Consider the following 24,161-nt stretch of genomic DNA (forward strand, 5'->3'; position numbering starts at 1 on the left):
CTCTCTCTCTCTCTCTCTCTCTCTCTCTCTCTCTCTCTCTCTCTCTCTCTCTCTCTCTCTCTCTCTCTCTCTCTCTCTCTCTCTCTCTCTCTCTCTCTCTCTCTCTCTCTCTCTCTCTCTCTCTCTCCTCTCTCTCTCCTCTCTCTCTCCTCTCTCTCTCTCTCCTCTCTCTCTCTCTCAGCTAAGAGGTACACAGTCCTTGGTCTGAAAAACGTTGAAGAGCCCTAGGTTTAAAGGGGTACAAACATACATCTAGGAATGAAGATGTTGAAAGCGTTGATCTTTCCCAGAGGAGCGGTCCAGCCCATCCGCAGAGAGTACAGACCCTCATCGATGACCCGGAAGTTGGAGACCACAGGAACAGGAACTAAAGGACGCAGAGACGTTCGACATCAGTGGAAATCAAATATACCCGAGGTGGCAGGAGACATTCCAGGAGAAATGTCCAGCGGGCTCGACACAATGGCTGACTCTAATAAGCCTGAGTCATACTTTGTCACCAAAATCAGGTCCATTTGGTCCACAAATGACTGGTAATGGTAATGGGCATATAAATAGAATGAATTATGTGATTGAATAGTTTATTAACAGTTTGCAAAAAGTACAAAGGGGTGTGTGTGTGTGTGTGTGTGTGTGTGTGTGTCTGTGTGTCTGTGTGACTGTGTGTGTGTGTGTGTGTGTGTGTGTGTGTGTGTGTGTGTGTGTGTGTGTGTGTGTGTGTGTGTGTGTGTGTGTGTGTGTGTGTGTGTGTGTGTGTGTGTGTGACTCACGCGTGTGGACGCTGACAGCAGCAGAGTCTCCTACCAGATCAGGGTAGATGGCGTAGAGCGTGAGAGTATAGTGGGTTTTAGGATCCAGGTCTGTGACCATGGTAGTGGAGACGTCCCCCTTCAGGTCAATCTGGCACGCACGTGACGCACACACACGCACACGCACACACACACGCACACACACACACACACACACACACACACACACACACACACACACACACACACACACACACACACAATAATTCTACAAACCACCAAATCTGTCTGTCTCCTCAGTGGCCTAGCATATGCACCCAACTGCAACTGCAGCCCGTTCTTCACTTTTCCAAATTGCACGCTGCTTATTAGCGTCTTCATGCAAACACCGGAGATTCCATCGGTGACATGGTTACAGCCGTCGCCTTGGTTACAGCCCCCCAAGCTTTGGAATGAATTAATCAAATTGCGCACAGCCTAGGCCACTGCCAGACAAATACAGTGCGCATGGCTACTGTTAGACAGAGAGAACGCTGCAAATATATAAAGGATTTCATTTATGGCCCGTGTCCACACACACCAAACTTTGGGTGCTGATACTTTGGGAGCCGGACGGCTATGGAGTAGTTAATCTGTATCCTGACTGTGTTCTCTATCCTGATTGGATAAAATTGGTATCCCGACCTGAAAATTCTGTTTAATAAAAAGCTGCAGAGACATGCAGACTCCTGTTACTGAACAAACACTGAACACACTATAGCAATGAATACTTATTTTAATATGGTTTTTTTTGTACATACAAAGACAAAATGTACATGTACATGCAGGCTTTGCGCACAGATGTCCAATGACTATTATAATTAGCCTTAGGGGGACAGAGTAGAGATCAAGACCATCATCACACACACACACACACACACACACACACACACACACACACACACACACACACACACACACACACACACACACACGCGCACGCGCACGCACACGCGCGCGGCCCCTCACCTGTCTCTGCTGTGAGGGCAGCGGCAGTCCCTTGGGGCTGAGAGGGGTGACCAGCAGGCGGTATCCGGTGATGTCACCGGTGGCCGGACTCCAGGTCAGTCTGAGGGAGCTGTGTCCCAACTCACTGACCTGTAGGTCTCTGGGTCCTACCACACGCTCCTCTACTGGGGGGGGGGGAGGAGAGAGAGAGAGAGAGAGAGAGAGAGAGAGAGAGAGAGAGAGAGAGAGAGAGGAGAGAGAGAGAGAGAGGGAGAGAGAGAGAGAGAGAGAGAGAGAGAGAGAGAGAGAGAGAGAGAGAGAGACAGACAGACAGACAGACATGGTCCTCAGTGTTGCCAAATCTCGTAAGTGTTGATTTTGACAGCAAATCTTGGTTAGTTTATAGTCTGTTTTCAGTCGACTAAATATATGATTTTTACTAGACTAGTTTCGTTCCTGATAATAGCCGATCTACAAGCCCACAACGCGTAACAGCAAGCCCACAAGCTTGTAGATCTGCTATTTTCAGAGCGCAACACCCGAGCGTAAATAACTTGTCTCTTAGTTCTAATGTGTTATGCTGGAGTCTTTAGTCTTAGTCATCGTAGCTTAGTTTTAATTTAGCTTTCGGTTTTGTCAGTGGAAAAAAAAGTAGCCGACGTACATTTTCCCGCCATCGTTCTTAGTGGACAGAATCGACACTGACCTGGCTCCGCAGTCCTGACGGGCCGCGGGGGCTCTGAGGCGGTCACACACAGCCTCCTGGACAGCTTGGGCACCAGAGACCCCAGCAGGGAGAAGTCTGCGCCCAGCATCAGGTGCTCCTCGTAGGGCTCCGTCACCATGGTCCTCAGCTCAGACTCATCAGCCCCCCGGACACCTGAGCACAACGTAACATGCATGCAGTGGTGGGGGAAAAGCACTCATGAGACAGACATGGCGCAGAGCAAGTTCTGTCAGGAAACTCAGTGCGCTTTATCAGAGTACAGTACATACAAAGCAATTCGTCGCCAAACCATAATAAATATATTGCTCATTTTATATTTAACTAGAAAAAGTGCCCCTCGGGGGACACAGGTCTCCACCAGGGCAGGTCAGGTTGTGGCCTCCTGGTGGCGCTATAATAGGCCAATGTGAAAAGGGTGTTCTTGTGCCTTTGATGGCAATTGGATGATTTGAGGCATTTTGTTCCAAAAATGTGTTAGCAAAAATAGCAAAAATCCACCTGTTGGTGGCGCTATAACAGGCCAATGTGAAAAGGGTTGGATATATTCCTCAGCCTAGTAGGAAAGTGCGTGAAAGATTTCATGTAAATTGCACGATGCGTTCATGATTTGAGGCTTTTTGTTCAAAACGGGCCAATCCTGCAAACTTTGAAAGCCAATGTTAGCCAATTAGGATGGAATATGAAATATCGGACAGATCCGTCTTGAACACATGACTATAGAGATAGTGTGTAACGATTTGCGGGATTTTTGGACAGAATCTGGAGGAGTAATATAAAAAAATGAGTTTTTCAAAAGTACTCATTATTATGCAGAATGTCCCATTTCAATATAACCAGTAAGACGCCATCATGAGGGCGAGAAGCGACCTCTCACGCATCCGCCTGGGTAACGGCAGACGGCAGACTGCTGGGCGAGTGCTGGCGCTTTGGCATGGGGGGTCAGATCAACATTATGGAATGAATTGTTAATGGCCATATATGGAGCGTGTCTTGAGTGTACAGGGTTTGATGAGGTCAGATCAACATATGGAATGTCGGAACAGGAAGGACGGGTGGGGGGGATCAACATACCTGTATGGAATGTCAGAACAGGTCAGCTCCATATATGGAGATCTAAGGGTTTGAGGTTTGAGGTCAGATGTAGAGTTGCTGGCCAGCTCCATATATGCAGATATGGAGATCTAAGGGTCTCCTTGATGTCACGAGATGTCACAAGGCATGACCATATATGGAGGCGTGATGTCACGAGGCGTGACCATATATGGAGACATGGGTGACTAACTAAGGGACGGACGGGAGATGCAGGTTTTCATAGTAAATGCGACCTACAGTCTACAAGCTCACAATGAAAATATTCAGGTTGGAGTTAGGATTAGAATTATACATTATAAGGTTCAAGGGTTGGGGTCAGACTTTCCCTATTTTATACTTAGTTGTGTGGCGATGTCACACACCGAAAAATAGGCCGATCTACAAGCTCACAGTGTGTGCTATTTCTGGGCTTGAAGCTTATGGTGAAAATGCCAAAAGTCATTCATAAAATTGCCATCCAAAATGGTGATGTCCTCACAAGGATAGTAAATCAAGCCTGTGTGAGCATCCGATGTGCGTGTGTGCAAACTCATTAAATACTGTAGCTACATTCCTGAGCAGCTAGTAAGATATACAGTACAGAGTGTACACTCTATAACAGAAATATACAAAAAACGTGAACGCAATCTGGAAGTTCATGTTGATATATAGCACACAAACGCACTCGTTCTCCACGCACACGCGCGAGCGCACACACACACACACACACACACACACACACACACACACACACACACACACACACACACACACACACACACACACACACACACACACACACACACACACACACACACACACACACACACACACACACACACACACACACACACAGTGTCTCTCTCTCATATGCATAAATCCAATGAATATCTCATGAATTTCCAGACGTTGCCAAAACTTGCAGATAAGACATTCAGCAGCTTGGATATAAAAAAAATTGCAAGCAAAAAAAGCTTGTTGGAACGAATGTTAAATGAGTTGAGTTCCACCCATTCAGACCGGTGGAGGAAAGTAACAAAGTACATTTACTCAATTACGCTATACTGTACTTAAGTACAATTTTGAGGGACTTTACTTTACTGGACTGTATCCAATTTCTAGTACTTTTACTTCTACTCCACTACATCTCAAAGACAAATATTGTTCCAATATGATTATTTATTTGAAAGATTTAGTTACTAGTTACAGTACTTACAGTACTGTAAGTATATTTTGATGCCAATACCAATACCCTTTTACTCAAGTAAATGTTGAGTGTTTCTACATTTCAGCATTTACACTTTTACTGAAGTGAAAAGTTTTTCCAGTAACACTGCCGTTCATTCAGACTGACCCCAGGGGTCATCAATATGTCCGTCGTGGCAAATTTTAGACTTTGTTTTATACACAATTACAATGTTTATCATAATACCCAATTACTGAATGTCAAGTCTCCAGGTGTTCTTCAGAATATGTATGACACTGATTTTTATTAGCCAGGTGCAACCTGGCTAATAAAAATCGATGTTGAGACTAGTGAGGACCTAGTCGACACTTTTTCATGATTGGCTGCCTCTAGCGCCTCTAAGCCAATGGGAGATAAAACCCATAGTCTGAACGCTGCAACGCGAAGCCGTAACCTCTAAGCCAATGGGAGATAAAACCCATAGTGAGCTTGCTGCACCTGGCAGTTATGACGTGAGTCATTCTTGTTTTACTACGACATATAAGGCGCAAGGACCCCCATGAGTGCACAAATAAAACCAAATGGACCCAAATGGACTCTCAGAGTAACAGACCCGTTATGGTCATCTCTTTATGTGTTTCTGCCTGTTAATATTATTGTCCACTCATGTTGTTATATCAGTGCCTGAGGAAGGTCCCTAGTGACGGAAACGTTGCTTCATTAAATAAGACAATACTCTTGTGCCGAGCAGATACACAGTGTGCGGGTGTACCTTATTGCTTTCATTGATATCCACTGGCCTACGCACCTGTGCATACGCCCGATTGCTAGGTGTGCGATAGTTTTCTCCTACAGTTATATCAGTGGCAAAAATAGAATTTGGATCAAAATGTCCGCCGCGAGCAAACATGGCGATGACACCATGAACTCACCCACGGCGAACAGAGTGATGCCGTTTGTTCAGACTCACCCACGGAGAACAGAGTGATGCCGTTTGTTCAGACTCACCCACGGTGAACAGAGTGATTCCGTTTGTTCAGACTCACCCACGGCGAACAGAGTGATGCCGTTTGTTCAGACTCACCCACGGTGAACAGAGTGATGCCGTTTGTTCAGACTCACCCACGGCGAACAGAGTGATGCTGTTTGTTCAGACTCACCCACGGCGAACAGAGTGATGCTGTTTGTTCAGACTCACCGCCGTTTGTTCAGACTCACCCACGGCGAACAGAGTGATTCCGTTTGTTCAGACTCACCCACGGCGAACAGAGTGATGCCGTTTGTTCAGACTCACCCACGGCGAACAGAGTGATGCCGTTTGTTCAGACTCACCCACGGCGAACAGAGTGATGCCGTTTGTTCAGACTCACCCACGGCGAACAGAGTGATGCCGTTTGTTCAGACTCACCCACGGCGAACAGAGTGATGCCGGCGTCTGCCACAGCCCTGGGGTCCACCTGATCGTCTGAGCGTCCCGGGGTGATCAATACAGCGATCTGCCGGAGGGAAGGACGAGTGTTAATAAAAAGATGGTTCGTTTTGGAACAGAGGTTTTCAACCAGTGGTCCGAGGACCATCAGTGGTCCTTGAAGGGATTCCAGGTGGTCCTGCTGGAACATATGGTGTATGCTGGTGGTACACCATATCTCAGGAAGGAGATGTGGTGTATACCAGCATACAATAAAGGTCAGACTAAAGAGGTCCTTTGTCCACCAGTCGACTTTGAGGCTTAATCAGGAGTTGTAGTAGCCATGGGGTAATCTAGGCGGTGGACATTGCTCTTGTCTTCATGTCTTTATGTGTGTAATATTGTCTTGTTCTTTGTGCCATGGCAAATGTGTGTATATACGTGCTCTGCATACTTGGCTGCTGGGTCACAAGACACATTTCAGTGTGAACTGACAATAAAGTACTATATCATTATCATATCATGTCAGAGTTGGTGACCAAATTTGGACCCAGTAAGCCTCAGTAAACATTGGACATTTGTGAGATCTGCCTTCAGAGGGTGGCGCCCACTTAGGCTTATAGCCATTTTAGGATGAAAGTCCTAATTGGAATATTGTGTGGCTTGATCGGGTCCAATATTTAGTTTGGTGACCATGGGGTAAAAGAATGGTTCAGAAACTGTGTTCACGTTCACTCTTCCATTGGAATGAATAGACTCCATCCTGCTTCTGGTCTCCTGAAAAGGCGTCTTTCTCTTCTTCTCTTAGAAAATGCCCCAAATCAGTGGTTCTCAAAAGTGGGGCCCCCCAGCAACATCTTACCATTCTAACTGTTTGTATTTATTTGGTAAATGAACGCCCTACTTGCTACTACAGCATCACACAAAAGCATCAAAAGTAGCAGATCTACAAGCTTGAAATGCGATTATGCGAAGCAACGATATACATAATTATGTCATGTAGAGCAGAGAAATATTAACACTAGGATTTCTAAATATTTTGCGGTGAATACATCAAAAACCAACCCAGTGGGCTTTTGACATGTTTTATCTCATCGATCGTTTCACACATAGTTAATGCGGGGAATGAAGATTATGCACATTATGAGACGTTATCGGTTCGATGGGAGTTCACCCTGCGATCAATGGAGTGGAACGCAGGAAGCATCAATATTCACTCAACATTCACAGCGCTGTCGTTGGGCCTCTTAATGGATTCGCAATTCAATATGTATCCTTGATAATCTTCGTTCCACTGCCTACACAGGTCACGCCGTCACGCCGTCACGCACGCACGCCGTCACGCACGCACGCACGCACGCACACACGCACGGACGCACGCACGCACGCACACACGCACGCACGCACGCACACACTACATTCACACCTGGGAGTATACAACCTTAAATAATATATTATCGCTGTCGGGCAGAAACCTTGCACTGGCATTATCATGCAGACATGGAGGTTTCCAGTCACCAATTTCAGTCCTTTGGATTTCATAGAAGCCAGCATGTCTTCTATGGAAGCATGCGTCACTCTCCGAAAAGAGGTTAGCTACAAGCGTGCGTCACGTCTGCGATCTAATCAATGGCGGCGTCACCGTGGCGAGGTTATTGATTACAGAGAGACACCTCACCTCGGCGTGGGGTGTTGATGATGTGGACGGGTTTGTGCAGACCTTGCAGTTTGTGTGTGTGTCAGTGTGTGTGTGTGTGTGTGTGTGTGTGTGTGTGTGTGTGTGTGTGTGTGTGTGTGTTTGTGTGTGCGTGTGTGTGCTAGGCACAATCTATTAGTCAAGGATATGAGTTCATATATTGGTATATTGGTTTCATCATCTACCAAAATGTATAAGCACTCTTCTGTTTCAACTGCCATGTTCATGAGCAATAATGATGTTGATGAGGACAGTATAGAGAAGTGACCATTTTGAAAGTGGCATGTACTTGACCACAGTCTGGAAGAGGCATTCCTTACCACGGTGCTTAAGGGCCAACGTCTTAAGGACGCTATTATACAGCATGGTTACAAATGTAAACAGCTTGTGTTTATATTTGGAAGCCTCAGGAATGTCCATAAATTAGCTCTGCAGATTGCAGGACTGCCCAATAAGCCAACAGCTGGTAAGGCATTGGCTAAATTCTGTTCAGTGGCTGTGATCATTGGCGCTCTAATTTGGAGTAGACGTACAGTATGCTTCCTGTATCCTGAAATACTCGTTGAGTTGAGATGTTAAATGTGTGTGTGTGCGTGCGCACCTTAGGTGTGTGGTCTCTGCTGATGGCAGGACTGAAGACGTAATCAACCAGGAACTGCAGGGCGTCGCCTATCCTGCTGGCTCCGCCCTCATAGGGGAGGTCCCTGATGGCGGCGAGCACCTCGTCCAATGAGCTGTAGTCTGTCAGAGCGATCCGCATCCTGTAAACACAACACGTGACACGGACGTACAAGGTCACGAGTCACGTTTTCTAACCAACTGTAGATCTGCAATGTTTTTGTTCAAGAGTTGTTCAAGTGTTTACGTTACATCAATTATTTATGACAATGAATCAACTGAAAAGGTGTGTGCGTGTGCAGACATGCATACAGGCCCGGTTAAAGGTAGAGGCGGGGCACGCAGCCGCCTGGGGCGCCAGGTCCTTAGGGGTGGCGCTGAAGCACTCCAAAAATATATATTTTTGAAAAATATGCTGTAACAGAATTGTGTAGAGACACACAATGTTATGTAACGTAATGTTATGTTATGAGACCGGCTGGTCGAGAGGAGCGTGGCTTACTTAATAAATGAATGAAAAGACAAGCTTTGTGTATGACTCAATGCAGGTTGCACTAACTAATACATTTGGCACACAACCTTGGCGACGAGGATTAGTGTGGTTTGAAGACTGAGTTGAACGTTAAAAGGAGTTAAACGAGCAACATGGAAAAGTCGGGTTTCAACCGTTCGCATGCTACCCTGTGTCCAAGTAGCCTGGTTAATAAACCAGACCGAATCAGCCGTTGGCAAAAAAAAATTGCCTACCAGCGGATTACGGTCTGGCGAGGCTCAGTAGCACGCCTCTTTCCTACAACCGAGAACAGGCCGGACCAATCGGGACACGGTATGCAATATGGGCGGGCTTTGGTACAGTGACGTTCAATGCTTGAGACTTTTGACTGACAGTAGCTCTGACCAATTGCGTCAAAGAGAAAATGTTTGAACCCGCCCCCCGGGAAATGAAATCCAAGTGGAGCCAGCCCAGACTAATATACCGCGACAGTGTTGTGTGATATTAGTCTGGTTTATTAGCCAGGCTAGTGTCCAAGCACGAAAATGTGTCCGAGCACGAAAATAGCGTTATAGCCTTTGTTCACCACCAAGTGTCAATTTTGCACAGCCTAACAGACACACACAGGCCAGGGAGGAGGGCTTGTACAGTACAGTACAGTACAGTACAGTACAGTACAGTACAGTACAGTACAGTACAGTACAGTACAGTACAGTACAGTACAGTACCACTCACTTCAGACGGGTCTGATTTTTAAATAACTTTTTTAAAATGTATGAAAATGTTTCAACATGGAAATAATTATGACGATAATGCAAACAATTATTGTGATTATCTCAAGTAATTTGCTCATTAAGACTGGGAATGCCTTCTAAATCAGTAGCTCTCGTGCTTTCAAGATTCAAAAACAAATGATGTCTTGTATCGGCAAATGTTTGAATAGCCAACGCTAACATAAAAAAATCACACACATGCTTTCCCAGTTTTAATGGGTTAAAGATCAGGCAATTACGTAATGATCGCGACAGACGAGTAGACATGCGGCCTGCAGCCATCATCGGGGAAGGGGGGTCACCTCACCTGGGGATGTCTCCGTAGACGGTGACGCCGAAGCGGACGCCGTCCTCTCCCACCACGTTGTCCCGGAAGGACGAGACCACGGCCGAGACAAAGTCCTTGATGCTGGAGAAGCCGCTCTGCTCCACGCTCCATGACTCGTCCACCAGGAACACCACGTCAGCCTGCACCACCGTCCTGCATGCTGCAAACACAACATATATACACAGATAGACACCTTCATATTTGAACTGGGAGACCCCCCACTCTGACAAACAGCAGGCATACATTTAGTTTGACTCAGTTCCACAGATAGCCAAATCACAAGCTCACAACGCCTAATTTCACAATGTTTGCCTCTTGTGCCGGTGATATTTAACAATTTGGCTAATTTAGTGTGAAAAAGGGACGCACAGTTTGGAACCACTGGTTTAGGCCCCAAGTCATTGTTTCTTATGGTGGTGTCCAGGGATGGGGTAAATGGAACCTTACAGGTCTGTAACTCTAAGAGTAGAGTCAATCCTGCCTAAAAATCTTGTTATTTGAGTGTACAAATGGAACTAAATGGACCCTTGGTCCATATAGTGCACAAAATACTCTAGCTGGAGTTCTCATTCAATGCTATCTTTGTTCTCCAACACCTCAATGTCTCTAAAAACTAAGCTTCAGACCTCCCAAAACAAACAGACTACTTGGCTGTTGACTGTGGGAGGTCCATCAATGTTTATATCTGTTCTGTTGCTTCCATTCGGGAACATGGATTATGGGCTGAGCAATACGGAATGGGCTATTTTCCAAATCGCCCAGGGAGGGGCATATTAAGCAACATAGAAGATGGTAAGTGAGTCTTCCGTGATGTTATAGGCTACTGCCCATGACCCAGATAATTACAACACACTGACGCTCATCATGATAGATATTATTACATCGCCTTTAAATGAGGGGTCATACACCGCTGCATGTTTTTTTATTGTTGATGACATGCATTAATACATGGTCCCATTTATTAAACTAAACTAAACTAATTATTTTTTTAAATATATATATATAAGGTTGGTTCATGTGTGTGAATGGGTGACTTAATGCGCCTTGGATAAAGGTGCATAAATGCACCAAAGGGAGAAAAAAAGCCCTGTTTCCTGCACTGGCCACGAGATGGCAGTATTGTTCCACTGCAGCATCGGGCTCCCTTCTATGAATGTTTAATGAGACACAAGTGAGGCGAGGAGACAGATCAACATTCTGGGCACTCCGGCAATAAAACTTTACTACAGCAATGAGGAATGCTTAGAATAATAAGATAAACACACCCAAAAGCACTGCTCGCTCACTGTCTCTCTCTCCACCTCTCTCTATCTCTCTCAAAAACCACAGGAAGGATGCAATCTGATGCTCGCTCATGAATATTACATATTATTAAATGTGGAGTCGGAAACACACTGGCACGCGCGCAAGCACACACGCACATGCACGTACACACACAATTATAAGCACTCAGACTGGCTCAGGCAAGCAGCAACACACTTTCGCTGTGTGTGTGTATACATGTGTGTGTGTGTGTGTGTGTGTGTGTGTGTGTGTGTGTGTGTGTGTGTGTGTGTGTGTGTGTCAGTCCCTCTGTTTGTCTGTGTCTGTCTCTCTGTCCAACACATTCCTAATAATTCATAATTCACATACTACAGACAATCTTGTGGTTGTGGATACGCGCACACGCACATGCACTCTCTCTCACACGCGCACACACGCGCACACGCGCACACACACACACACACACACACACACACACACACACACGCAAACTGCAAGGTCTGCACAAACCCGTCCACATCATCAACACCCCGCGCCGAGGTGAGGTGTCTCTCCGTAATCAATAACCTCGCCGCGGTGACGCCGCCATTGATTAGATCAGTGAATAAAAGATAGGACAGGCAGCGCTGATTGTTCCGTTAAGACGATAACTCAGCTCCTATCTCCCGTCTCTCCTCCTATCGCATTCCTTTATACTTTCTCTCCTCCATTATCCCCCCCCACCTCCCCCCTCCTCGTCTTATTGGCCGCGTTCCCAGAATGCAGCAGGGGGTGACATATGTCCACCGCGGTTCCCCATGGTGTCATAGCGACCCTGGCGTCCTGTGGCCAGTGTTGCCCGAGTCTTTGAGAGAAATAAGCAACCGGCAGGTAAACAAGACCCAAATGAAGCCACGCAGACTATACAGGCCACATGATCACTTTTACTAGAATGACTTCAAATCCAGCCCAATATTGCGCTGGTCAGAGCAACGGTCACTGAGTTATGGCCATTTGAAGTGTTATCGAGTTGTTCCACTCGGGCCGATACCACCCTCAAGTACTCCGACTCGGTATCGGAACCGGGCCTGATACTCTGACCCGAGTACCAAAACATCCAATTGACACTATAGGCTGAACGAACGCAACGGGAGCAAGTCTGACCCAACACTGCAGCAAATCGGAGCAACATTAGTAACTTCCTCCTGGGGGATCCCGAGGCGTTCCAAGGCCTCGGGATCTGCCCCGGGGTCCCAGTGGGACGTGCATCGAGGACCTCCCTAGGGAGACGCCCGAGAGGCATCCTAACCAGATGCCCGAACCACCTAAGCTGGCTCCTTTCCAGGCGAAGAAGCAGCGACTCTACTCCGAGTCTCTCTCATGTGAAGTCCTGAACTTTTCACCCTATCTCTAAGGGAGATGCCAGCCACCCATCTAAGAAATGTTATTTTGACCGCTTGTCTTCGCAACCTTATTCTTTCGGCCATGACCCACACTTCATGGGTGAGAGTATGAAGGCTGTAGTGCCCCATGTGTATGTTATTGGTGAAAAGAGAATGATCAAGCATGTCTACCGATTATGATGCCTCTCTTAGTTGTTACGCAGGTTCCTGAACTGTCCACAGCCCTCCTCTGAGAGTGAGTAGACAAATGTTCCTCTCTAAGCCCTTAACTCGGTCAACGACAGTGACTCTGTGACAAACTGACAATGTACAGCTGACCACGCTTGGGTCTTTTGGTAGCTTTGGTCGCTGTAGAGTGAATGCAGCATAAGAGAGACACGAGCAGGGAAGACACACACAGAGACAGCAGTGAAAACAGCATCTCTGTCGGGTGGAAACTTCATATGTCCAAAACATGATTCAAATTTAAACATATAGTAAAAGTAGCTGATCAGTGATCAGCCATCTCGAAATGGCACTTTGAGCTTGCTGATCTACTTTTGATGCTTTTGTGTGACGCTGTAGTATGATCAAGTAAGGCGTTCATTTACACACAAAAAAACACGAAAAGTTAAAATATGGAGATGAGACGGTTTCTGCCCGACAGATACAATATGATCAGTTGGGCGGGTGAAGTCTGGCTGAGCCAGGCTAGAGTTTATCTAGGCTGCTATGTGATTGTGAGCACCACATGCTGGAGAGGAGGATATGGAGACAGAATGCATGCTGAGGGATTAGAGAAGGTCTCCTCCAAGGTTATCCACATGCAGTCTTGTCTTGCCACACAGTAAAGCTCTATATTTCCTTAATCATTGCTAGAATAGTGTTTGTTCAATAACGGCAGTCTCCCCATCTCTCCCAGCTCTTTGATAACATAAAGCCTATATGACAGCAATTACTATGAAAACCTGCGTGCGTCACGCCTTGTGACCGTTGGTCACGCCTCGTGACACGCTCCATATATGGGCAATACAGAATTAATTCCATATGTTGATCTGACCGCATCAAATCCTGTACACTCAAGACACGCTCCATATATGGCCAGTACAGAATTCCTTCCATATGTTGATCTGACCTCATCAAACCCTTAGATCTCCACTCTTCACATCAGAGGACACTGGACAGCAGGGCGCGTACCTTTTCAGGATTAATAGTTTAACTCCTGCTTCTTAATTGTGCCATATTAAGAAGCTCTGTTGTTTCAGCACAACTTCGCCCTTTAGGGCGAGGTGGCTTCTCGCACTCAGGGCGTCTTACTGGTAAATAGTAAAATATGAACATCAGTGTACTGCAAGCATTTGAAAGTCAGATGAAAAAAACTGACTTATTTTCTAAAGTGAGAGAGGACATTACAAATTACATTATTATAAAAGCCCTATTAGTCTTCAAAGCTCAGAAAGAAGACCAACTTTTTTGCAAGCATTTGCAAATTTAGCACAAAGCTGAATCAAGTTTCGCCAACTCACACACGTACACTGTAGTTTGAAATTATCATGGCCCCGAGCAGGAGAGCCATGGAAATATGATATGAATATCAACGACAGTGTTTTTTTAATTTTTTCCCCAAAACGATCTTCCCCACCACTGCTGTGGTGGTGGCGAGCGGCTACAATGCCTCCGGCTACCGCTGTCCTTTCATAACTCTGCACCGATAACCTCATCCAACACTCTCTCTGCCAATCACGACGCAACTCATGTGTGATTGGGTGATTGGCCTCCTGGTAACAACCAGTAACATCCTGAGGCTCAGTACCTTAGAGGTCACGTCTGTCTGTCTGTCTGTCTGTCTGTCTGTCTGTCTGTCTGACTAACAGACTGTGGTGGAAAGTAACTAAGTGCTAATGCTGTACTATGATCAAGTATGACGTTCATTTACTAAAAAATAAACACACAAAAACGTAAAATAAAGTGCATTTTGAATACCGAACTTTACATTGTGGCAGACAGACAGACAGGCAGGCAGGCAGGCAGGCAGGCAGGCAGGCAGGCAGACAGACAGACAGACAGACAGACAGACAGACAGACAGACAGACAGACAGACAGACAGACAGACAGACAGACAGACAGACAGACAGTGTACAAGAGGGCAGCAGATGGTTCAAATCCCTAGACCCAGGCTGTCTGCCCTGAGAAGGCCCAGGTGTGGCTATTTAGCACGTGGACAGACGTGCCAGATACATGTTTGACATGTGGGTTTCATTCAGAATAATGGTATCGATGTCTGAGATCTGAGAAAAAACAAAACAATCCATGCAACAACTTGTAAGACAGAGAAAGTCAGTCATGGTTATGGATCCCACCACAATTCTAGGTAGATGCTCTGTGATTGACAGTTCTTCCGTCCAAGAGTTTTTACAACTATGCCTAACGCTAACGTTAATTCTAACCTTAACCTTACTATAAAACTATGCCTAATGCTAACCTTAATTCTAACCTTAACCGTAGTAAAACTATGCCTAACGCTAACCTTAACTCATTTACCGCAGACACCCCCATCTTCAGCCATTTAATACGGCGAGACTCTTGGTTTGAAAGCCATGAAACCGAGACACATGAGGTGAATAATTGCTATGTAACGGTGCTGTGATTGATAATTCACCCAAAACATACATTTTGTAACTGGGAATCATATCGATTAGAGAAATGAGGTGCAAATCAAGCTTGTTTTGAGCCAAAAAGAAGAATCCGAGATATTACGATTCTAAAAACTGCGTCCCCATAGACAGCATAAGCCAGCGGAATTTTCATTTCTGAATTATTTTTTCATCGCACCGCAACCGGAGTGTTGAGCACGTACAGAAGAAAGTTATATTATAAAAGGCGTCAAAAGGCGAATTTGTTGAGTTAATTCTAACTTTAACCTTAGTAAAACTATGCCTAACCCTAACCTCAGTAAAACTATGCATGAACTATCTGCCTGAACTCGGCCCCATCAGCAAAACAAAGCATTTGCCTCTGGGTGCACTGCACTGCCCGCATCCACGTGTAGAGACCCGATGTCGGCCCGTTCACTCTCCTTCTGCCCACCTCTTCCGGTGGTGCATCTTTGTTTTCATTCCTACTAGCAACAAACTCTACACGTTGTAACAGCAGTTGCCGACAGATTCAGCTACGGAGCTCTGAATCTGTCTTGAGAGATTAACCATAGGAAGCTATAGTCAGACACAGGAAGGACAGGTCTATTGGTGGGACTTCCTAGAACTTTGGTGAAATCCAAAATTAGACCTTCGCTAAGTACCTCCCCAACCCGTTCTTGTCCAATAGGCACGTAGCAACGGTTTCTAAGAGAGGAGACGTGGCAAGCTGTCCTTCTCACCCATTGAGATGCATGTTATTGTTAAATGACAGGGATTTCTCCATATAAATAATCGATCATTTCAGTAGCAAGAACTTCAACATTTCTTCTAAATCTAGTCAACGAGGCCTGCAGTAGGCTATGCACTGGGAAAATGTACATGACTTTATTTCAATACACTAGAAATACGAGGAAATGAGGGAGAAACAGTATCCAACTCAATCAACTTTAACGACCATCCGACAGGAGTTTTCATGCAATGCACGGTAAGACTGCAGTGGTTAGTATTATTGCAATCACCTGAGTGGGTCAGCCGTGTAACTTTCCTGACAAGCTGTGTATGTGTTCAACAACACAGCCATGCAAAATAACATTGACAGCTAGGAGGTGACTAAAGCTTGCCCATCCTGTATTTGGATGGGCATTGGAGAATCACTTTTGGGGTGGGGTTTAGCTGCATCAGTGAGTGAGTGAGTGAGTGAGTGAGTGAGTGAGTGAGTGAGTGAGTGAGTGAGTGAGTGAGTGAGTGAGTGAGTGAGCGGGCCAGCCAGCCAGCCAGCCAGCCAGCCAGCCAGCCAGCCAGCCAGTGAGTAAGTGAGCCAGTGAGTGAGTGAGTGAGTGAGTGAGTGGGTGGGCGGATGAGCCAGCCAGCCAGCCAGCCAGACAGCCAGCCAGCCAGTCAGCCAGTGAGTGAGTGAGTGAGTGGGTGGGTGGGCGGATGAGCTAGCCAGCCAGCCAGCCAGCCAGCCAGCCAGTCAGTGAGTAAGTGAGCCAGTGAGTGAGTGAGTGAGTGACATGTTGGTGTCATCAATACCTTCAGCCTGTGCAGTTACGCTGCCATGGGAGAGAGAAAAAGAAAGCAAAAAAATCCAAACGCAAGAATGATCCATACTCCTCATCCCCTTTTTCTCCTCTCCTCTCCAACCTGCTCCAATCTCCTTCCTTAGTTCCACTTCACCGTCATCAATTCCAAGTCTTCATTTTCTGTATCTAGAAGAAAGCACAAGAGAAGGCACCGTCGGGGTCAGTTGGAGAAAAATACAACCCGTGTTCCCAATGGATCCAGTTATTTAATCACAAGCTCTTATATGTTAGCGACCACAGAAGTGAACCTTTCAAGCCGGTTTTCTCAACTTTTCTGTAAACTGGTGGGTCAACCTGAACAACCAATATGTCAATTTGAAGCTATGATTCCCTGCTTACATACACATGTAAAAATCCAATGACTTGGTCACATTTAGTCACATTTTATTTTTTAACATTTTGAGAAAATAGACAATTTTACATTTGAGGGACCCTCTCTTCCTTATAGTGCCCAGTCTTCTTGTATATCTTAGAAGTCCAAGAATAAATCAGGTAATAAAAAAGGTCATGTATGTATAAACAAACCAAAAAACAACAACATTAATTTACACGACAACTGATCAAATAAGTCTATGAAGCTATCTATGACATGTATTCAATAGTGGTGGGGTTCCCTGCTTGAAACACTGAAGAACCCTGCTGAAAAAAAACCCACACATTCAGTCAAATGTCCCCCTTTACAAAAGCAATGACGGTTTGTCCTCCAGATTCAGCCTTGTACCCTGCAGGGCCAGGCATCAGGATGAATGCTATGGGCTAAATCCTCAGAGGCACACCCTGGCTCTTCCCCCCCGGAGAGCCCCTCACAGCCTGAGAACACTCACTGCATGGGGGAAGAAGGTGATTATCTACGGCTAGTGTGGTTCTGCTGTAGATGGAACTTTATCATGTCAAGGACCCTCGAATTGATGTACTGTATTTGGCCGTCCTCTTACATTACAACAAGCCTGTGTCCTCTCTCCAGTCCTGACCATGGATGCAGCATTCACCATGGTGAAAGAAGCACAAATGCACCCTCTCCATGCCGTACCCGAGGGCAGCATTCGTGAGAACCGCCTCCTCTAAACTCTCGTGAACTTTAAATGCAGCGCTTTATGTTTAAAGAATTGCCCTCTGTGTGAGCAACACGTCGTGAGCTCGTAGGTCGGCTATTTCTTAGAAATTTCAGCCACAAACATTCTCTCAAACACGTCCCTGATGTACACACGCACACACACACACACACACGTACGTGAGTGTGCATGTGATCTTGACAAGTGTTCAAAAAGCATAGCACCATGTCGAATCTGCAATAACACACCATGTGTGTTCCAGCTTAGCTTCCACCTGCTCCAGTGGGTGTGTGTGTGTGTGTGTGTGTGTGTGTGTGTGTGTGTGTGTGTGTGTGTGTGTGTGTGTGTGTGTGTGTGTGTGTGTGTGTGTGTGTGTGTGTGTGTCGTGTGTGTGCGCGCGTGCGTGCGTGCGTGCGTGCGTGTGTGTGTGTGTGTGCACACGCGTGCCTAAGACACTTGGCACCATAGCAAATTTGCATCACCAGCAGCAGGCACCGTCCATGTGTGTCCATTTCTTATGTGGAAGTGTTTTTCAGGTACACATACGTGTGTGTGTGTGTGCGTGCGTTCCTCCTTCCCCTGCTGCTAGTAGTCACACACAGTCTCACACACACACACACACACACACACGGTTTGTAATTTTCCTGAAAGAAAACATTGCACAGCAGGGCGACTGATCTTAGATCAGTGATGATGCTGAAGGGTGACTGAACTACTTCCCTTTGTCGGAATGTTTTTCCTCATGTTGGAAACCTTTCCTAATATAGTACTCTTTATTGTCCCCACAGGGATATTCATCTTCACAGTTTGTTCCAGCATAAAAACCCAACCATAGAGAACAGAACACAACAACACATGAGGTCCCCACTATACACAAAATACACCCCATCATGTGTTTAATGCCACAAGGGCTGAGGGGACAAGAACCACTTCAAGGTTCTGTATCCTTGTCCAGATGGCCTTATTGTTCATATCAGAGTGTTGGTGTGGGAATTCTGACAATCTTGGACCGCAATACGGGTAATACTGAACAATGCTTTTGTACAGTGATGGCAGAACATGAGGGGCAACCCTTATGTGGATTACGTTCCTTGCATGTCTATATGCAGACGGTTGTGATGTGAGATTGTGACAGTTCTCAGATCAGTGATGCTCAGACATTCTGATATCAAGCAGCGATCAGAAAGCAACAGTGATGGATGAAGTACTCACATTTCAATACCAATACTCTATTGTAGAAATACTCTGTTACAAGTACAAGTTCGGTTCAAAATTCACTTAAACGTACAAAAGAAATTGGCATCAAAATATAGTTAAAGTACCAAAAGTACTCATTATGCAGAACGTCCCATTTCGCAAGTTTGTCATGTATATATACTGTCCAAAAAATGAAAATACTGTAGCTTATGATCTACATTCTACAATGTACTGTCAGCCTGATGTCCCATTCTTTAGTTACTGGCAGTTGAATAATAGCTTGTTTCCACCTAAAACGCTGTCTGGAAACAGAAAACAAATACATTTTCATTATTATAAATGCTATAATATCCGGAAAGATTTTTTTAAAATCACGTTATTTCCGGGTGTACTCTTCTTCGTAAGGTCTAGGATCACTCACAGGTTGCAGAAGAGCACCCTCTATCGTAAACACTGAAAACCAGATGACGTACACACGGTCTGTGCGTTGGATTGAAATCACGAATACATGCGATAATGGCAGTCAATGAGTTGCACATAAGTGCTGACATGTTTACCATTGAGCTAAATAGGGCCTGCCTGCTTGCTCAGGGGATAATTTGAATCTTGACCATCATAATCAGGTCAAAACTCGAGTCAGATCCTGTGTCTATAGGTGAGACAATGCGCGTTCTGGCGCCTAGATGTTTGTTCTGAATGGACATGTTTATACTTTTAAATGTTTATACTGAGTGTGTGGTTTTGGGGGTGTTATGTGCTTGCGGACAGACACACAATCACATGGCACCAAAGCATGGTGCTGTTTGTTGGCGCATGGCGGCACCTTCAGAACAACACATTCGGTGCAGGCATTCGAGCGTTAGAATGTGCGTGCGGATAGACACACATGGCACCAAAGCATGGTGCTATTTGCTCTGTGTTTGTGTTTGTTCTGAATGGTTTGTTTTGATGACATGTATGTAACTTTGATGTATTTATATGATGACAAGCAGCCTGTTTTTGTATGTAATTCCAAGCCTTGATATGTACTGTGATGCCTTGTAATTTGTGGAATTTCAATAAAATACTTTAAAAGCAAGGCCCATGACACCATCTAAATGTCTCAACAGAAGAGCATGGAAATACAATACAACAACCCAATTATATAAGTTACATTGTATTTACATACTCTACCAAACAGATTGGACATAATTACATTAAATGCATAATAATAAAAAAGCTTTAACCAAAAAATATGACTTGCCCTCCATTTAAACATACAGTATGTGGCCTACTTACAGTGTACAAAATAAATGCTGACTATGATGAGTCTGCTGTAAAAGGTATAGGACCACATTTTGCTACCTCGTCCGTGACAGCCGGACGAGTCCTAAACAATATGCACGGCCAGTTAAACTGTCCGGAAGCCTGGACAACAAGTGCTGATTCATGATGCATAGTGACATAAATTCCCAGGGCTTTGGATTAAGCCGTGACTCTATCCTTTATACTTGAAATGACCGTGGGAAGAGGCAGCGTTATTATCAAAGTTCAGGTGCAAGGAATGGAAGCCCATAAAAATTCCTGCACCGTAGCCCTGGGGTTCCTTAGCAATTCAAGGAGGGAGTGGGAGAGATATAAGTTAAAGAGAGGGAGACTAGTTCAGCCATCCTTCACAACATTCGAAACCGAGAGAGAAAGAGAGAGAGAGGAGAGAGAGAGAGAGAGAGAGAGAGAGAGAGAGAGAGAGAGAGAGAGAGAGAGAGAGAGAGAGAGAGAGAGAGAGAGAGAGAGAGAGAGAGGGAGAGGGAGAGGGAGAGAGAGAGGGAGAGGCAGAGGGAGAGGGAGAGGGAGAGGGAGAGAGAGAGAGAGAGGGAGAGAGAGAGAGAGAGAGAGAGAGAGAGAGAGAGAGAGAGAGAATTCCAAAGATATAAGCCTCAAGGCTACAGGTCTTTTGACTGTGTAATGTACTCATTGTATGGGGTGAGAGTACCATACCTAAGGACATGTAAGTAATGTATAGATGCAACCTGCATGAATAGAAGGCCATCTTACAGTGTGCGTGTGCGTGTGCGCGCGCATGCGTGTGTTACCTGTGCCTGCCATAAAAAGATTCTAGCATTGTCCAATAGCAATTATTCATTTGTTGCTGTCGTGCAGAAACCCTCTACGCATTGCGACAAGTTTGGAGCTTGTAGACCTGCATTATTTGAATCCTGTAAAGTTTCCACTGCTCAGCAACGATTTCCACCATAGATAGGCTATTAAAAACATCCCAATGGCATCAAATCAAACAGATGGATGACCAGAAACGTCTGCAGGTGGTTCTGATCACCACCAGCTGGTTGTGTGGAAGCTAGGAACCGGACCGGGCTGGACCAGTGTTGTCATATTTTGCGAGATAAAAAAGCAACCAGGTCTATGAAAACAAGCCCAAAAGAAGAGACTATTATAGGCCACATGAACACTTTAAACCTATACCGTTGGATATTTGATAATAGCCGATTGACCAGCTATAAGCTTGTAGTGCAAAATGTGAGATATTTTTGGAACATTTTTTACAGCAAAAATCTGTACAGGGGGTCCCATGGCACAAATTATAATTTCAGATAGGACAAACACACATCAATTTGGGGGTCCTTGACATGAAACAGTTTGAGAACCACCAGCAAGCCCAAATAAGCAACTACAAAAACAAGCCAAAATAAGCAACTACAGTACACTTCAGAAACTAGCCCACATAAGCAACTACACTTTAGAAACAAGCCCCCAAAAAACGCTATGCGCAACTACCAATATTTACAAGTGACTTTACAGAAAAACAAGCCCAACGTTGCTTAAAATTAGCAGGCATGGCAACACTCGACTGGACTGGCTTAAGGCCCCCATCCCATCCCGTAACTCCCCACACATGGAAGTGATGGGCGCTGGCCAGGATTTTACGATGCAGAACAGAGCAGCCAAAACAAAACCACACTCCACTCACTCTCTCTCTCTCCCATTCACATACCAGTGGCACCTGAGATATGTCTGTGCATGCACAACACTGTACTGCACAGTATACGCATGCCGCTCGTTACTGGGCACAGCACAGGCAGCGTGCACAGGACACACTTCAAACGAGAGCCAACTGTTAGACACACTGGCCCGCGTTCAAGCCCTGACTACCTGCAGTGTGTACTGAGAGAGAGAGAGAGAGAGAGAGAGAGAGAAAGAGAGAGAGAGAGAGAGAGAAGAGAGAGAGAGAGAGAGAGAGAGAGAGAGAGAGAGAGAGAGAGAGAGATAGAGAGAGAGAGAGAGACGATACATAGTTTTGTTTTTACTGTTTTGTTCCACTTTTGCTGTGGCAACTGGCAATATATTCTCGTGGCAATAAAGCTCCTTTGAATTTAAATTGAATTGAAATGAGAGGCAGGGAAGGGAAAGAGAGAGGGGGGAGAGGGAGTGTGAGACTATAGTTCACCTACACAATAACTCGGCCAATGCTGGGTTCCCGAAAGCTGAACACGCTGATTGACGCACCCTGGTGATGTCAGTACATTAAAGCTGATAACATGATGTGTTCGGGCTTTTCTGCTTGTAGGATACATGTCTCGTTGTAACTACACTGGGCAGCTCCCAGGTGTCAAATTGTGGGAGTGAGCGTGCGCTCATGTGAGAAGCAGGGTCGTTGGAAAAAAGGGGAATTTGTGCTCAGCCAACTTACCGTGGGAAAAGGGTATTTAATAAGCCATGAGGTGAGGCTATATCCATTTGTCAAGTAAGTGTCCACCTGAGTCCTGCACTTTGACCAAGACCACAGTCAGTATCATCCCAACAGAAAGGGGAGGTTTCTCTGCTACAACATCATTCTGAACAACATAAACACGTCTGTCAGATCTGCAGACAACTTTATTCCAAATTTCCCTCAGTCAGACATGGCTGCAACCTGTACTATCGTCCTGGAGTCAATAGTTCTCTATCGTAGAGGTTCCCAAACTGGGGAGCGGGACCCCGCATGATTTTGGGAATGAAGTGACAATTTAAGGACTTTAAGACCTTTTTAATACCTAAAAAAAAGAAAATAAATAGACCATCACTGCATATTAGCCTGGGTTCCAGCTTGAACCGCTGCGAATCAGGCTGGAACCCAGGCTGGTACTGCTCTATGGTACATGTTCACCTCTGTGAGGAACAGGAATGCCTTATTCAATAGTGCACCTCTCAGGGTCATCCAGACATCAGCAGCTATAGGGCCAGACTGAGTACCCGCTCATCTGGAAGAGGAATAGTTTTCCTTACAGAGATGTTATTCAGTGATTCAAAGATCATCGAGATCATCAAGGAAGTCCTCATTGTCCAATAGCATGCCACATTCATTCATTCATTCATTCATTCATTCATTCATTCATTCAAACCTTTATTCTCAAAAAGACATTGAGGTTGCCCTCATTTGCAGTGTCGTCGAGATACATCAGATCACAGTACAATGTCATTGTCATGTCAATATCCACATCAATGATGAAACAAAACAAAACATGCGCCGGGAGTCGAGTCCTGGATGAGGAGGACATTCATTGAACCTCATTCTGTGAGGAAGATGGAGGTCTGCATGAGTTCATTACCGTCCTGACTGAGCGAGGATTCATACATGAGTTCATTACCGTCCTGACTGAGAGAGGATTCATACATGAGTTCATTACCGTCCTGACTGAGAGAGGATTCATACATGAGTTCATTACCGTCCTGACTGAGAGAGGATTCATACATGAGTTCATTACCGTCCTGACTGAGAGAGGATTCATACATGAGTTCATTACCGTCCTGACTGAGAGAGGATTCATACATGAGTTCATTACCGTCCTGACTGAGAGAGGATTCATACATGAGTTCATTACCGTCCTGACTGAGAGAGGATTAAAGCAGAGAGAATGCAAACACAAGAGTCATCCTCTCCCAACTACTTCAATTCAAATAATCTCCGTCTCTCTCTCTCCCTCAAACGCACACACACACGCACACACGCACGCACGCACGCACGCACGCACGCACACGCACACCGCATGCCCTACAAG

The 24,161-nt window shown here is 45.5% G+C and overlaps 1 protein-coding gene across 1 annotated transcript in view; it reads right to left on the reverse strand.

Moving 5' to 3' along the window:
* col7a1l (collagen type VII alpha 1-like) overlaps positions 1-17,855 on the reverse strand; it is a 136,251-nt gene extending 118,396 nt beyond the window's left edge. Inside the window, exons 1-9 of the mRNA XM_079494216.1 lie at positions 17,815-17,855; positions 16,830-17,005; positions 10,016-10,196; positions 8,426-8,585; positions 6,129-6,216; positions 2,443-2,616; positions 1,758-1,918; positions 771-900; positions 251-367 (exon numbers count right to left, since the gene is read on the reverse strand). Of these exons, the coding sequence (XP_079350342.1) occupies positions 251-367; positions 771-900; positions 1,758-1,918; positions 2,443-2,616; positions 6,129-6,216; positions 8,426-8,585; positions 10,016-10,196; positions 16,830-16,914 (1,096 nt within the window). The 5' untranslated portion in view covers positions 16,915-17,005; positions 17,815-17,855. The remainder of the gene's footprint in view (positions 1-250; positions 368-770; positions 901-1,757; positions 1,919-2,442; positions 2,617-6,128; positions 6,217-8,425; positions 8,586-10,015; positions 10,197-16,829; positions 17,006-17,814) is intronic.
* Positions 17,856-24,161: the final 6,306 nt, after the last annotated feature.

This window comes from Electrona antarctica (genome assembly GCF_951216825.1).
Source record: "Electrona antarctica genome assembly, chromosome: 23".
NCBI lineage: Eukaryota > Metazoa > Chordata > Actinopteri > Myctophiformes > Myctophidae > Electrona > Electrona antarctica.